Genomic DNA, 11,969 nt, shown 5'->3' with positions numbered 1-11,969 from the left:
CAATATAAAATATATTTTTAAAAAGTACAAAGTTCGGCAATACATCAAAACAAGTAAAATATATAATCGAAGTAAGAATATAGGTATGTCAGCAAGCTGCCAAGTTTTTTTTTTTCTTTCCCTTTTCTCCATGCGCATTCCTTCCCCTGCACTTAATTGCCGTTCTGCTGCACTGGGTATCTTTCAAGGCCGTGGGAGGAGTCGCTGAGATCATTGCTTTGGCTTTAGTCAGGATGAGCCGTGGGAAGCTCGTACCTGTTTTGCTTTGGGTAGCAGTTGGTTCTCAAGCCTCATGGCACGCGCGGGAACCATAGTAATTGGATGTTGCTGATATGAATGTACTATAACCTTCCATGCGCATAGTTTACCTGTCATTCCTAACAGTGTTCCTGTCCATGCATCTATAGCTTCAAATAAAGTAAAACCTTCCTGCAAGTGTGTACTTCATTGTTGCTGTGGGTCCTGACAAGGTTTCAAAATCGGGTTTCTCAAATGACACATTCTAAAAGTACAGTCATTTTGTCGCCTCATCTCTAATTTTCCTTGCAGCATGAGCACAGAGTGCCATTCTACAGGAGATTGTGGGATTGACGTCCGACAGCAAAAAGATTACTATTTCAAGGCCGGATGTGGATTGTAAAGTTGTTAAAACCTGGGTTAAGAAATTTGATTCTGGGACCAGTCTACAGAGAGCCACCTACCCTGAAGTTCCCTTGCTCGAAAGCCAGTCGAATCCGACTCTAGGGTTGCGGTGCTCATCTCCGTTTCAAAGCCGAAGAGGCAGCGCTGTCCGAAGACATTTCCGTGGTCATGTGGCCGGCATGACTAAACACCAATGTTACCTTCCCACCGAAGTGGTCCCTATTTATCTACTTGCAATTTCTTGCTTTCGAACTGCTAGGTTGGCAGGAGCTGGAACTAGAGACAGGAGCTCACCCTGTCTTGCGGCACCCGGGTCTTGAACTGCTGAACTACTGACCTTCCACAGCCTGCAGTTCAGCGTCTTAGCCACTTGAGCCACCACAGCTCCCACCTACCCTGAATCTGTCCCTAAAATTTCTGAAAATCTCCTATCCTTGTTATATCTCACACACACACAGCTGTACTCACGCTGGCGACTCCGGGAAGAAGGTTCTGCAGATGGCTGCGCTGGAGAGCCAAGGACTACCTGTAGACTCAGGAGGGACCTGTGGATGACAACGGAGAAAGAGAGGAAGGGGGGCGGTCTTGGAAAGAGGAGACTATTAACACAGGTAAAGATGCCTAGTCCTAGATGGCCCAGGCTAGCCTGATTTCATCAGATCTCAGAAGCTAAGTCTGGTGTCGTGGTTAAGTGCACGGACTCTAATCTGGGAGAACCGGGTTTGATTCCCCACTCCTCCACTTGCAGCTGCTGGATGACCTTGGGCAAGCCCTAGTTCTGTCAGACTCTGGGAGAACCGGGTTTGATTCCCCACTCCTCCACATGCAGCTGCTGTGTGGCCTTGGGTCAGTCAGAGGTTCTCTCAGAGCTGTCCTCTCAAGAGCGGTCCTCTCAAGAGCTCTCTCAACTCTGCCTACCTCCCAAGGTGTCTGTTGTGGGGTGGGGAAGGGAAAGGAGACTGTAAGTCGCTCTGAGACTCTGAGTGAAGGATGGAGTATAAATCCAGTCTCCTCCTCCTCTTTCTTCTTGAGGGGATGTCATGTAGAGGCACACAGAGAACCTTGCCAGACCGACCTCCCAAAAGCCTTACCTGAGCAGGTGAGGAGGGAAGGTCTGCCTTGCTGCTATTCTCATCCGGCGGACTGCAGATCCGGATGAACGAGAGGCCGAACTGGGCGTGCTTGTTGAAGGGCTGGCTGCAGGTCAGCCTGATGCGATCCCACTTCTCCCCCAGCGCTGCGGCCAGGAAATCCCCTGTAGTACGCAGGCAAAGGAACACCAAGATAGCATCACTAGGCCTGGGCTGTGGGAGCCCAAGGTGCCCAGGCTATGCAGGCGAACAGGGCCCCCCTCCTTGTTTCCTACTGTAACGATTCCTTGTTTCTGTGTGTGTGTCTCTGCCGTGGTAGATAGACTAGAGTGGTTGAGAGAGGCAAGTGTGGTATGATTGGTGGTTGATAGAGAGGGGGAGGGGTTTTGGAAGTGAATCTGGATCGATGAGTATGTGAGTCAGTCAGGAGTTTCAGTTAGATGTTGACAGTTGATGTTCGGGAGACAGAGAAAGAGAGCTGGAAGCTGAGTTTATAGGAAAAGTAAAGTCAAGTTTAAGTGAAGAAAAGTTAAATTCTTGATTATTTGAGTTTTTCATTCTTCCTAAAATGCATTTATTTTTGAAAATTGGTGGGCGCGGGGGGCGGGGGGGGGCGGCGCCAGAAGGGATCCTCGCCTAGGGTGCAAAATAAGCTGGGGTCGCCCCTGCAGAGAACCTTGCCAGACCGACCTCCCAAAAGCCTTACCTGAGCAGGTGAGGAGGGAAGGTCTGCCTTGCTGCTATTCTCATCCGGCGGACTGCAGATCCGGATGAACGAGAGGCCGAACTGGGCGTGCTTGTTGAAGGGCTGGCTGCAGGTCAGCCTGATGCGATCCCACTTCTCCCCCAGCGCTGCGGCCAGGAAATCCCCTGTAGTACGCAGGCAAAGGAACACCAAGATAGCATCACTAGGCCTGGGCTGTGGGAGCCCAAGGTGCCCAGGCTATGCAGGCGAACAGGGCCCCCCTCCTTGTTTCCTACTGTAACGATTCCTTGTTTCTGTGTGTGTGTCTCTGCCGTGGTAGATAGACTAGAGTGGTTGAGAGAGGCAAGTGTGGTATGATTGGTGGTTGATAGAGAGGGGGAGGGGTTTTGGAAGTGAATCTGGATCGATGAGTATGTGAGTCAGTCAGGAGTTTCAGTTAGATGTTGACAGTTGATGTTCGGGAGACAGAGAAAGAGAGCTGGAAGCTGAGTTTATAGGAAAAGTAAAGTCAAGTTTAAGTGAAGAAAAGTTAAAGGAAAGTCTGAGTGTCAAATCAAACTGGAGTGAAACAGTGAACACATATGGCACTGAGATAAACAAGGGTTACAAAGTTACATGAGAAGATCCCTGTCAGTGAGGGATAAGATTGAGTGTGATACCAAAGCAATTGTACATCATTTACACATTACTAGTTACATTGTATCACCCTCTTATTTAGTACTTATTTCAATAAATCCTCTTTTATTCAAGTTTACACCAGCTCTAAATGAAATACTTCCCAGGACCACATAGTTCCTCGTAAGCCTTGAACTCGGCCTACCAAACTAGTAAGAGCAAAAGTAAAAGCATAAAGGTTTGGAAATCCTTAAAATTTCCTGGTGGCAGCAGATTCTACCCAGTTAAGCGAAATAAAGAGAACTTTTAAAGTGAAAATAGACCTCCCGAATAACACCTACCTTCTTTGAACATCCGGACCCCGGAACGATTCTTGTCCAGCTTGGCATCAGCTGGCACCATCAAGGTGGCGGTGGGCAACAAGGTGAGGTAACTCTGCCCTGCAGGCCAAGAGGAGCGGCCCACGTCGATCTGCAGGAAGGCGGAGCCGCAGTTCCCTGGGTCCCATAAACAGAAACCAAAACGGTGCAATGGAGGCTGAGTTCAGACCGACGGTTTGATGCGGGAGGGAGTCTTCTTTTGAATATCTTTTCCCCCCCGTTAATAATTAATTTTATTAAAAGATAAGTCAAGTATACATAAACAAGATCGCTGTTTAAACATTAATACAAACTGTAAGGGCAGATACATATATCACCATGCCGTCTATTAACTTGTCAGCAGGATCTCCCTATGACCATATCCTTGTCACTTTCTTGTGATTTTCCAATTATTCTGCTATTACTAAAGTAATAACGTATAATAAATCCAGATATATTTTAGAAGGACCTCTTAATTCAAGATATAGCATTGATGAAAACGAAGTCAAAATTACTGAATTAGCCACCACATTAATAGCCACGGCATGGCTTTCTATTGCTGCCTCATGGAAAAACCCTGATCCTCCTTCCATTGCTCAATGGAGAAATAAATGTTGGGACCACTTTGTGATGGACAAAGTAGCAGATAAATATGAGTCCCACACACAAGGATATGTGGGGTCCTCTTCCAGATTCATTCGAAAATGGTGTCTTCTCATAACATATTGTACAGAAAACGATGTATTACCAGGAAATACTGGCTATGCAGAATGGATACATCTATGAGAATTTTTTATGGTCTGATGCAGGAGGGAGTTGTGGCAAAAAAGAGCCGGAACATACCGGGAGAAGGCGCGAGGGAGCGTTCGCACTGTGGGCCCAGAGGCGCAGCTGTCAGCGGTGTTTTCCTCGTGGCAGATGCCTATGCATGGGTGCCTAGGCGTGGCAGTGCTTTTTAACTTTTTATGATTGCTCTGCTGCATTCTGTATTTTGTAATGGCCAGTGGCTTAATACAATAAATCTATTGATTGATGGACTCTTGCTCTTTTCTACTTATTTAGGGTCTGCCTTTGTCCTTGGGACTCAAGGAAGATTTCACAGAACAAATCAACACAGTCAACACACACCAGATGTGAGGCACAGCTTAAGTATTTACATGACCCACTGAACAAAAACAAAAATTACACAGTAGGCCCCTACCCGGGCGCCTACCTATGTCAACGTAGCCAATGGGGCTCGCTTGTTCCAGCTGCAGTTCCACTTTCAACACCCGGCTCCTGTCCTGAGGACAACTGAGCCAGGGACGGGGGCCTTCTTCAAGCAGCAAGTTGTCCACTGGGTACTTAGGATCCTGTCCCAAAAAAAGAAAGGCATATCTGAGCGGCAAACAGCTTAACACCGCCTTCCACGCAGGTGCTTCGGCAGGTTTTGTTGCCTGGTTTACTCTCAGCCTTCTGCATTTCCCTTGTACCCGCTGTATCGATACACAATGGGACTGTCACAGCTACAGCAACCCCTTCGGGTCAACCGTGCTGGTTTAAAGAACAGGTTGCACAACACAAGTACAAATTACTCAAGGAAGTCTAAAACCTCCTTAAGCATAAGGTAGTCTGCCACCAGGTCCTTTAGTGGTTCCCAACAGATCTGGAATAAAAGACCAAACTTCCAGACTGGCTATGGAACTTAATACACAAGGTCAGTCCTGCAGAGTAGTCCACAGACTGAGCTAAAAGACAAAAGGTATTTAGTAGCAGTAGTCCACGGTCCAAGGCAACAGGTTTAGCCTTTGAAGTTTAAGAAGCACAAATGCCATGACAGAGTAAAAAATATTTATTGATTTATTATTTTGATTTATACCCCGCTCTCCCCGCAAGCGGGCTCAGGGCGGCTTACAGCGTTGGTACCCTGGACCATAAAAACCATGTACAAAATTTAAACAGCATTAAGCATTAAAAACAATCCAACCATTAACAATTAAAGTGCTAGTGATGGTACACTTTTGATGGTAATCTCTAAATGACTCAGATGGCGTGCGAACAATTATCATCGGCATCGGTGATCTTCAGCTTGGTGCGATGATGTGACGCAAACCCTCCCCAGGACCACAGTCAACCCAAACCACGGATGTTGGTGGTGGTGGAGGAGTGGCGGCTCCTAATTGAAAGCCTGGTGGAAGAGCTCCGTCTTACAGGCCCTGCGGAACTGCAAAAGGTCCCGCAGGGCCCTGATCTCTTCCGGGAGCTCATTCCACCAGTGTGGAGCTGCCACCTGGTGGCCGCAAGCCTGGTGTCCTTAGGACCAGGAACGGTCAGTCGATGTTGTGTTCTTGACCGTAGTGCTCCCTGGGGTATATATAATTTGTTTATTAATGTGCTAACTCAATCTAAAACATAAGACTTTAGCAGTGAAGGAAAATAAGAGCTTTCTGCTTCACCAGCATAACTAATACTTACAAAAGCCGTTGCAAAGGTATTATTCCAAGGTTCAAGGAGTTACTATAGTCTACGATAACATGATGTTTCAAGTATAGCCCATCCGGGTGGAATCAAGACATGATGCCAGGTTGTAGGGTTGCTCTGGGACTATTGGCCTGGCGAGGCTGCATAATCCCAAAGCAGCACCATAGCACAGACTGAAGCCTTATTTTATAGAAGAAAAGGGGTTTCTGACCAGTCTAGGCCTTTGACCAGTCAGAGACCAGCAAAATGATGTAATCTTCTCTTTCTTACTAAGGCAAATGATTAGGCCTGCCAAATCTCGGCGGGGGATCTGTATGTCTTCACAGAATCCTTGCCGCAGGGACAGCGAGACGCGTTGCACCGCCGTCGCCAGGACATGACGCTAAGCGTAGCTCTGCCAACGGGGCTGTCCCCGCGGCAAGGATTCTGTGAAGAGCTACGATCCCTCGCCGCGACTTGGCAACTCCACAAATGATATCCCATAATACTTCTAAGTAAGAGAATCGAAACCTGTACTGCAGCCAAGGGTCCCATACTCCAACACACAGGTGTTAATCATTCTGGAATGTGCTAATCGGTTGATTGCTCTCAGGCCGGCAGGAAGCAGTACGGGCAGCTGCAAGCAATCAAGGTCACAGCGCTTCTTCGTTATCTGAGTCTCTAGGGCCCCGGTCACACGGCCCGGATATCGGGAGGGGGGCGTGGCTAATTGTCCCGGCGCAGTTTGATCCGCGATTACGCGATCAGACGCGCCTGCGGCACACCACGGGTCCTTCCCTCGGTGCCGGCGCGATCGCAGTGGAGCAGTGGAACAAATTTAGAGTCCACTGGCACTTTTAAGAGCAACAAAGTTTTATTCCAGATGTGAGCTTTTGTGCGCACGCACACTTTTTGAAATACATTCCAATGTATTTGAAAAAGTGTGCCTGCACACGAAAGCTCACACCTTGAATAAAACTGTGTTGGTCTTAAAGGTGCTGCTTAAGTCTAAATTTGTTTTTGTATACCTGTTATGGAAACAAAGGGATGTGCATCTTTGTCTGTAATTGTGTATGTGTTTCGTGGCTTGACATTCCAAGGCCACGGTCACACAGGCCGGATACCGCGTGGGGGGGGTCCGAGGCCCCCGTGCACCAGGCCGGGTATCGCGGGGGGGGGGGGGGAGGCGTGGTTAATTGCCCCAGCGCAGTTTGATGCGTGATTACGCAATGAGACGTGCCGGCGGCAAACCACGGGTCCTTCCCTCGGCGCCGGTGGGTAAACGAGGGACCGGAGGGGAATGGTGCGCGCTGGCGCGATCATACCACGGGCGTCTGGAGGCAGCCTGTGGCAAACGTTTACTAGTACCTTGGAGGTACTAGTTTTTTAAGACGCATTGTCGGCGGTAAGCCACCGGTGCGCTCCACTTCCCAGATGTTGGGGTGTGATCGCGCCCGGATAATCCGCCCACCATCCGTGCCTCTCCCGCCGCAACTTTGCCGTGTGACCGGGGCCTAGGGAAAGTTTTTATTACAAACACCTTCTAGGCCTCTAAGCCTGAACCAAGGATTTCATGCAAAGCAAGGGAAAAAATGGCTTTTCATGACAGGGACAGTCCCCTATTCAGCACTGGAAACCGCCCTCAGATTCTTCTCGCCAAAAATCATGCTCCCACCCCTCAAGGCCAGAGACAAACTTGAAAATGTGGAGGCAGTACCCAGTGCAATCGCCAGAGAGATTCAGCGTCAGCCACGCTGAGAGGCATACCCTCGTCTGATGGTCCATCTCCTCTGCTCAGACAAGGTCAGTTTTTGCAACACCCAAGGAATCAGCTCGGCCAAGCCATCTTCCTGACACATTAACTAAAGTTTTTACTTCAAAATGATAGTTAATTCATTTAAGCGGACTAGCTATCTTATAGCTCACACAGAAAGGTACTTTTTATACTCTGGGCGCAGCTTGTTTAGTAGATTTCTTCTACAACAAGTGGCAATGGCTTTACTACAACCTTTAATTCAACGATGCTGTCAGCTATGCAGCTGCCATGGCTGGGAGGAGGGGGGGGATTAGCAGCTGTCTCTGTCTTGGAATTTTGTGGTTTCTCCTTTACTCCCTTATCACTCTGTAGCCTGCAAGGGTGACCTTGGTACCTTGTTGCTCCTGTCTCTGGGAATATATACCCGTTAGCTTAGGCGGGCTTTTGCCTAGCCCGATTATTTATTTATTTAACTTTCGGTTTCTAAACCGCTCTATCACGGAGGCTCTGAGTGGTTTACATAGCATATTAATACTCCTAACTAGGGCCACACAGTATTGGGAAGGTGAATGCCTAGGGCCATCTACTGACCCATTTGAATTAGGTATATCCCCCTGCTGTGCGCGCTTGGCCTTTATCCTGACACTGAACATTTTTTGAACATTTATCAACCAATTAGGGTAAGAAGGGCTGGTAATGATGCTACCTCTGTCTGTAAGGCCACTGATTGCTGCGGGACTCTGACAGATGGGCTTCATTAATACTTAAAATGGCAAAATACTTCAAATGTGTCAATACATTGGAGATTTTAAACTTAACCGACTATACACCCCCTTTATGCAGCCCCCCCCTTTTACTGAATATAACAGGCTAACAAGGCGCTTTGGTTACCTGAGACGTGAAGGACACGACATGTTTAATTTTCACTGGAGCCATTTTGTAGCTTCGAACAAATCTCTGTCATTTGCTTAGACCGATATTTCTCTTTATGGGAGTCATTGATCCACGGTTCCAATAGACGCTGGAGAAGGAAATGGGCATTATTCATTCTTATAGATCAGCTGTCTCTGCATAGGATTGACAAAATCCCTAACTTTTCCGAAGGTGAAGACAGAGAGGTGAAAGATGTGAAGATAGTTTGGGATATCAGTATGTAGGCTATGTTTACTCAGACGTAAATTCAATTCTTTTCAACTGGACTTGTTTCCAAACATGGGAGGATCCCAACTGTGAAAGTACCATTAAGGCAAACTACAGACAAGCTCATGGGCCTGGATCGATCAACAGCTACTGGGCATGAGACGAAGAAGAAGAGATTGGATTTATACCCTGTCCCTCACTACCCAAGGGAGTCTCAGAGCGGCTTACAATCTCCTTTCCCTTCCCCTCCCCACAACAGATACACCCTGTGAGGTAGGTGGGGCTGAGAGAACTCTTGACACAAACTGCACTTTGTCAAGAACAGCTGTGCCAGAACTATGGCTTGCCCAAGGTCATCCAGCAGGTGCAAGTGAAGGAGTGGAGAATCAAACCCGGTTCTCCCAGATTAGGTTTACAATCTCCTTCCCCTTCCCCTCCCCACAACAGACACCCCGTGAGGTAGGCGGTGCTGAGAGAGCCCTTTCCAGAACCGTCCTCGAGAGAACAGGTCTATGGCTTGCCCAAGGTCATCCAGCAGATGCAAGTGGAGGAGTGGGGAATCAGACCCAGTTCTCCCAGATTAGAGTCCGCACACTCAACCACTACACCAAACTGGCTCTAGGAAGCCTCTACAGTAGTTGTTGTTCTTGTTACTAATAAGATTTTTACCCCTGCCTTCCTGCCCACATACGGTCACCAAGGTGACTAGTGGATTAAAACCTACAACTTAAAATCTCATGCCAGTTTGGTGTACTGGTTAAGTGTGCCGACTCTAATCTGGGAGAACCGGGTTTGATTCCCCACTCCTCCACTTGCACCTGCTGATGTGACCTTGGGTCAGTCACAAGCTCTGGCACAACTGTTCCTGAAAGAGCCGTTTGTGTCAGAGTTCTCTCACCCCCCCCCCCCGACCTCCCAGGGTGTCTGTTGTGGGGAGGGGAGAGAAAAGGAGTTTGTAAGCCGCTCTGAGACTCCAAGTGAAGGGCGGGGTATAAATCCAATCTTTTCTTCTTCTTCTTAAGAGCCATCAAAACCAACACACCAATATATCATTAAAACAAGTTCAAACTAGAACTTAAAATACATAGAAAAGATTTAAAAAACCAAGAGTTTAAACATTGGGGAGAGGAAGGAGGGATCGCTGAAGGAATGCCATACGAAACAAAAAAGTCTTCGCACGCTGGGGGTAACCCAACACATAAATTCTGAGGATCCATGCCTAGGAACCATGTCTTTGTACTGTCGTGGTGCCATGAAGCAGTGGATTTGTGATTTTTCTGGAAGAATCTATGGCTATGGACATGATACATGAGGAGAAGGAGATTGGATTTATACCCTGCCCTTCACTCAGAGTCTCAGAGCTGCTGACAAACGCCTTTCCCTTCCCCCTCCCTGTGAGGTGGGCGGGGCTGAGAGAGCTCTGACACAAACTGCTCTTTCAAGGACAGCTCTTTTCAGAACTATGGCTTGCCCAAGGCCATCCAGCAGCTGCAAGTGGAGGTGAGTTTGGGACGACTTAGTACAAAAATCCTGAGGATCCATGGGGATATGTGGTTCGGAACCACATTTTTGTGTTGTGGCAGTGCCACGAAGAGGCGGATCCGCAATTTGTATGGTGCAAGCTGTGGCCACGGGCATGATATGTGACTGGATACTGAATCTAGGGTGACCAAAAGTACAAATCCTGAGGATCTGCCCTTCAGATCCATATTTTTGCACCATGGTGGTGCTACAAAGCAGAGAATCCATGTCTTTAATGTTGCAGTCTGTAGCTCTCGACATGATACAAGATTTGATGGGGAGTTTGGGGTGACTCAAGGTAGAAATCCTGAGGATCCTCATGCTTCAGAACCACAATTTTGCACCGTAGTGGCACCACAAAGCCGTAGCCAAGCGATATTTGTGCTGCAGTCTGTAGCTATGGACGTGATGTGTTATTTGATGGTGAGTTCAGGGTGACACAACACAAAAATCCTGAGGATCCACGCTTTGGAACTATGTTTTTGCGCCATGGCATTGCCACAAAACGGTGGAGGCATGATTTTTGTGGTGCCGCCTATAGACTAAGCCATGGTTTACTTATTTATTTCACATCCTGCCCTATCCCGCAAGCAAGCTCAGGGGGGGGCTCAAAGCATACGAATGTAACAATTTAAAGGATTAAAACATAATACAATAAAATTAAAATTTGGCTTTGTACATAAATCAGCAGAATATTGACAATAATCCAGTTTAAATACTTCCAGAGACTTTAACCCCTGTATGGGTGCTTGGATGTACTAGTTTTTGCAAGTGGACATATTCCCACCAATTCATGTATGAGAGTTCCTGTGCATTAGCAAGGTAAATAGAATGATGGTGGTTTTATGTTGCTTCGGTGAAAACATCATCTGAATGCATGGGGATCAGTTTAAAATTATCTTAATCCAACTTCTACCCAGCTCATGTGAATCTGCCTGCCAGGGCAACTGGTCAGCCACTGCATGAAACAAGCTGCTGCACCAGTTGGATGGCTGCTGGGCCAGTGACAGCCAGTTTGGTAGAGTGGTTAGGAGCCCGGACTCTAATCTGGGAGAACCAAGTTCGAGTCCCCCACTCCTCCACATGCAGCTAGCTGGGTGGCCTTGGGTCAGTCACAAGTTCTCTCAGAGCTGTTCTCTCAGGGGCAGTCCTCGAAAGAGCTCTCTCAGCCCCACCTACCTCACAGGGTGTCCGTTGTGGGGAGGGGAAGGAGATTGTAAGCCGCTCTGAGAATCCTTCAGAGAAGTGAAGGGCGGGGTGTAAATCCAATCTCTTCTCTTCTTCTTCCTTACGTAGACGGCAAGGGAGCCAGGAGACTCCTACTGTCATCTGCGACCATCTTGGAGCACTTTACTTTGTAAATATTGAAATTGTGTGTATTTATTTTCTTTTTATGTATTTGGCATGCGTGCCCTGATGTTAGCCGCCCTGAGCCCACTTGCGTGGAGGGCGGCCTAGAAATCGAATGATAAATAAAATTTATTTTAAGCCAGGAACTCTCTCTCCACCCAGGTTAGCCTACCTTGCAGGGTTGTCGTGAACATAAAACAAGACAACCACAGCCACTGCACCCCAAGCTCCTAGGAAGATGAGATTGAGTGGGGGTAGGACGAATGGGCCTGCTGCCCACCCCCCTTGTAGGTTGGACAAGTCAGAGCAGACTCCCTTCTCCTAGGACCTGGGTTTCAATCCGCTTCCTG

The 11,969-nt window shown here is 47.8% G+C and overlaps 1 protein-coding gene across 1 annotated transcript; it reads right to left on the bottom strand.

Annotated features, from left to right (window-relative positions):
* Window positions 1-2,287: 2,287 nt before the first annotated feature.
* On the bottom strand, window positions 2,288-8,544 carry LOC107114328 (putative short transient receptor potential channel 2-like protein). The gene is made up of 5 exons (XM_015415772.1): window positions 8,500-8,544; window positions 4,627-4,765; window positions 3,396-3,551; window positions 2,440-2,603; window positions 2,288-2,296 (listed from the first exon to the last, which is right to left on the bottom strand). Exons 1-5 carry the CDS (start codon window positions 8,542-8,544, stop codon window positions 2,288-2,290), a joined length of 513 nt encoding a protein of 170 aa, XP_015271258.1.
* Window positions 8,545-11,969: the final 3,425 nt, after the last annotated feature.

This window comes from Gekko japonicus, unplaced genomic scaffold (genome assembly GCF_001447785.1).
Source record: "Gekko japonicus isolate JY-2015 unplaced genomic scaffold, Gekko_japonicus_V1.1 scaffold7171, whole genome shotgun sequence".
NCBI classification, from domain to species: Eukaryota; Metazoa; Chordata; class Lepidosauria; order Squamata; family Gekkonidae; genus Gekko; species Gekko japonicus.
Note: the sequence above shows the minus strand (reverse complement) of the source record. Positions and strands in the feature narration are given on the sequence as shown.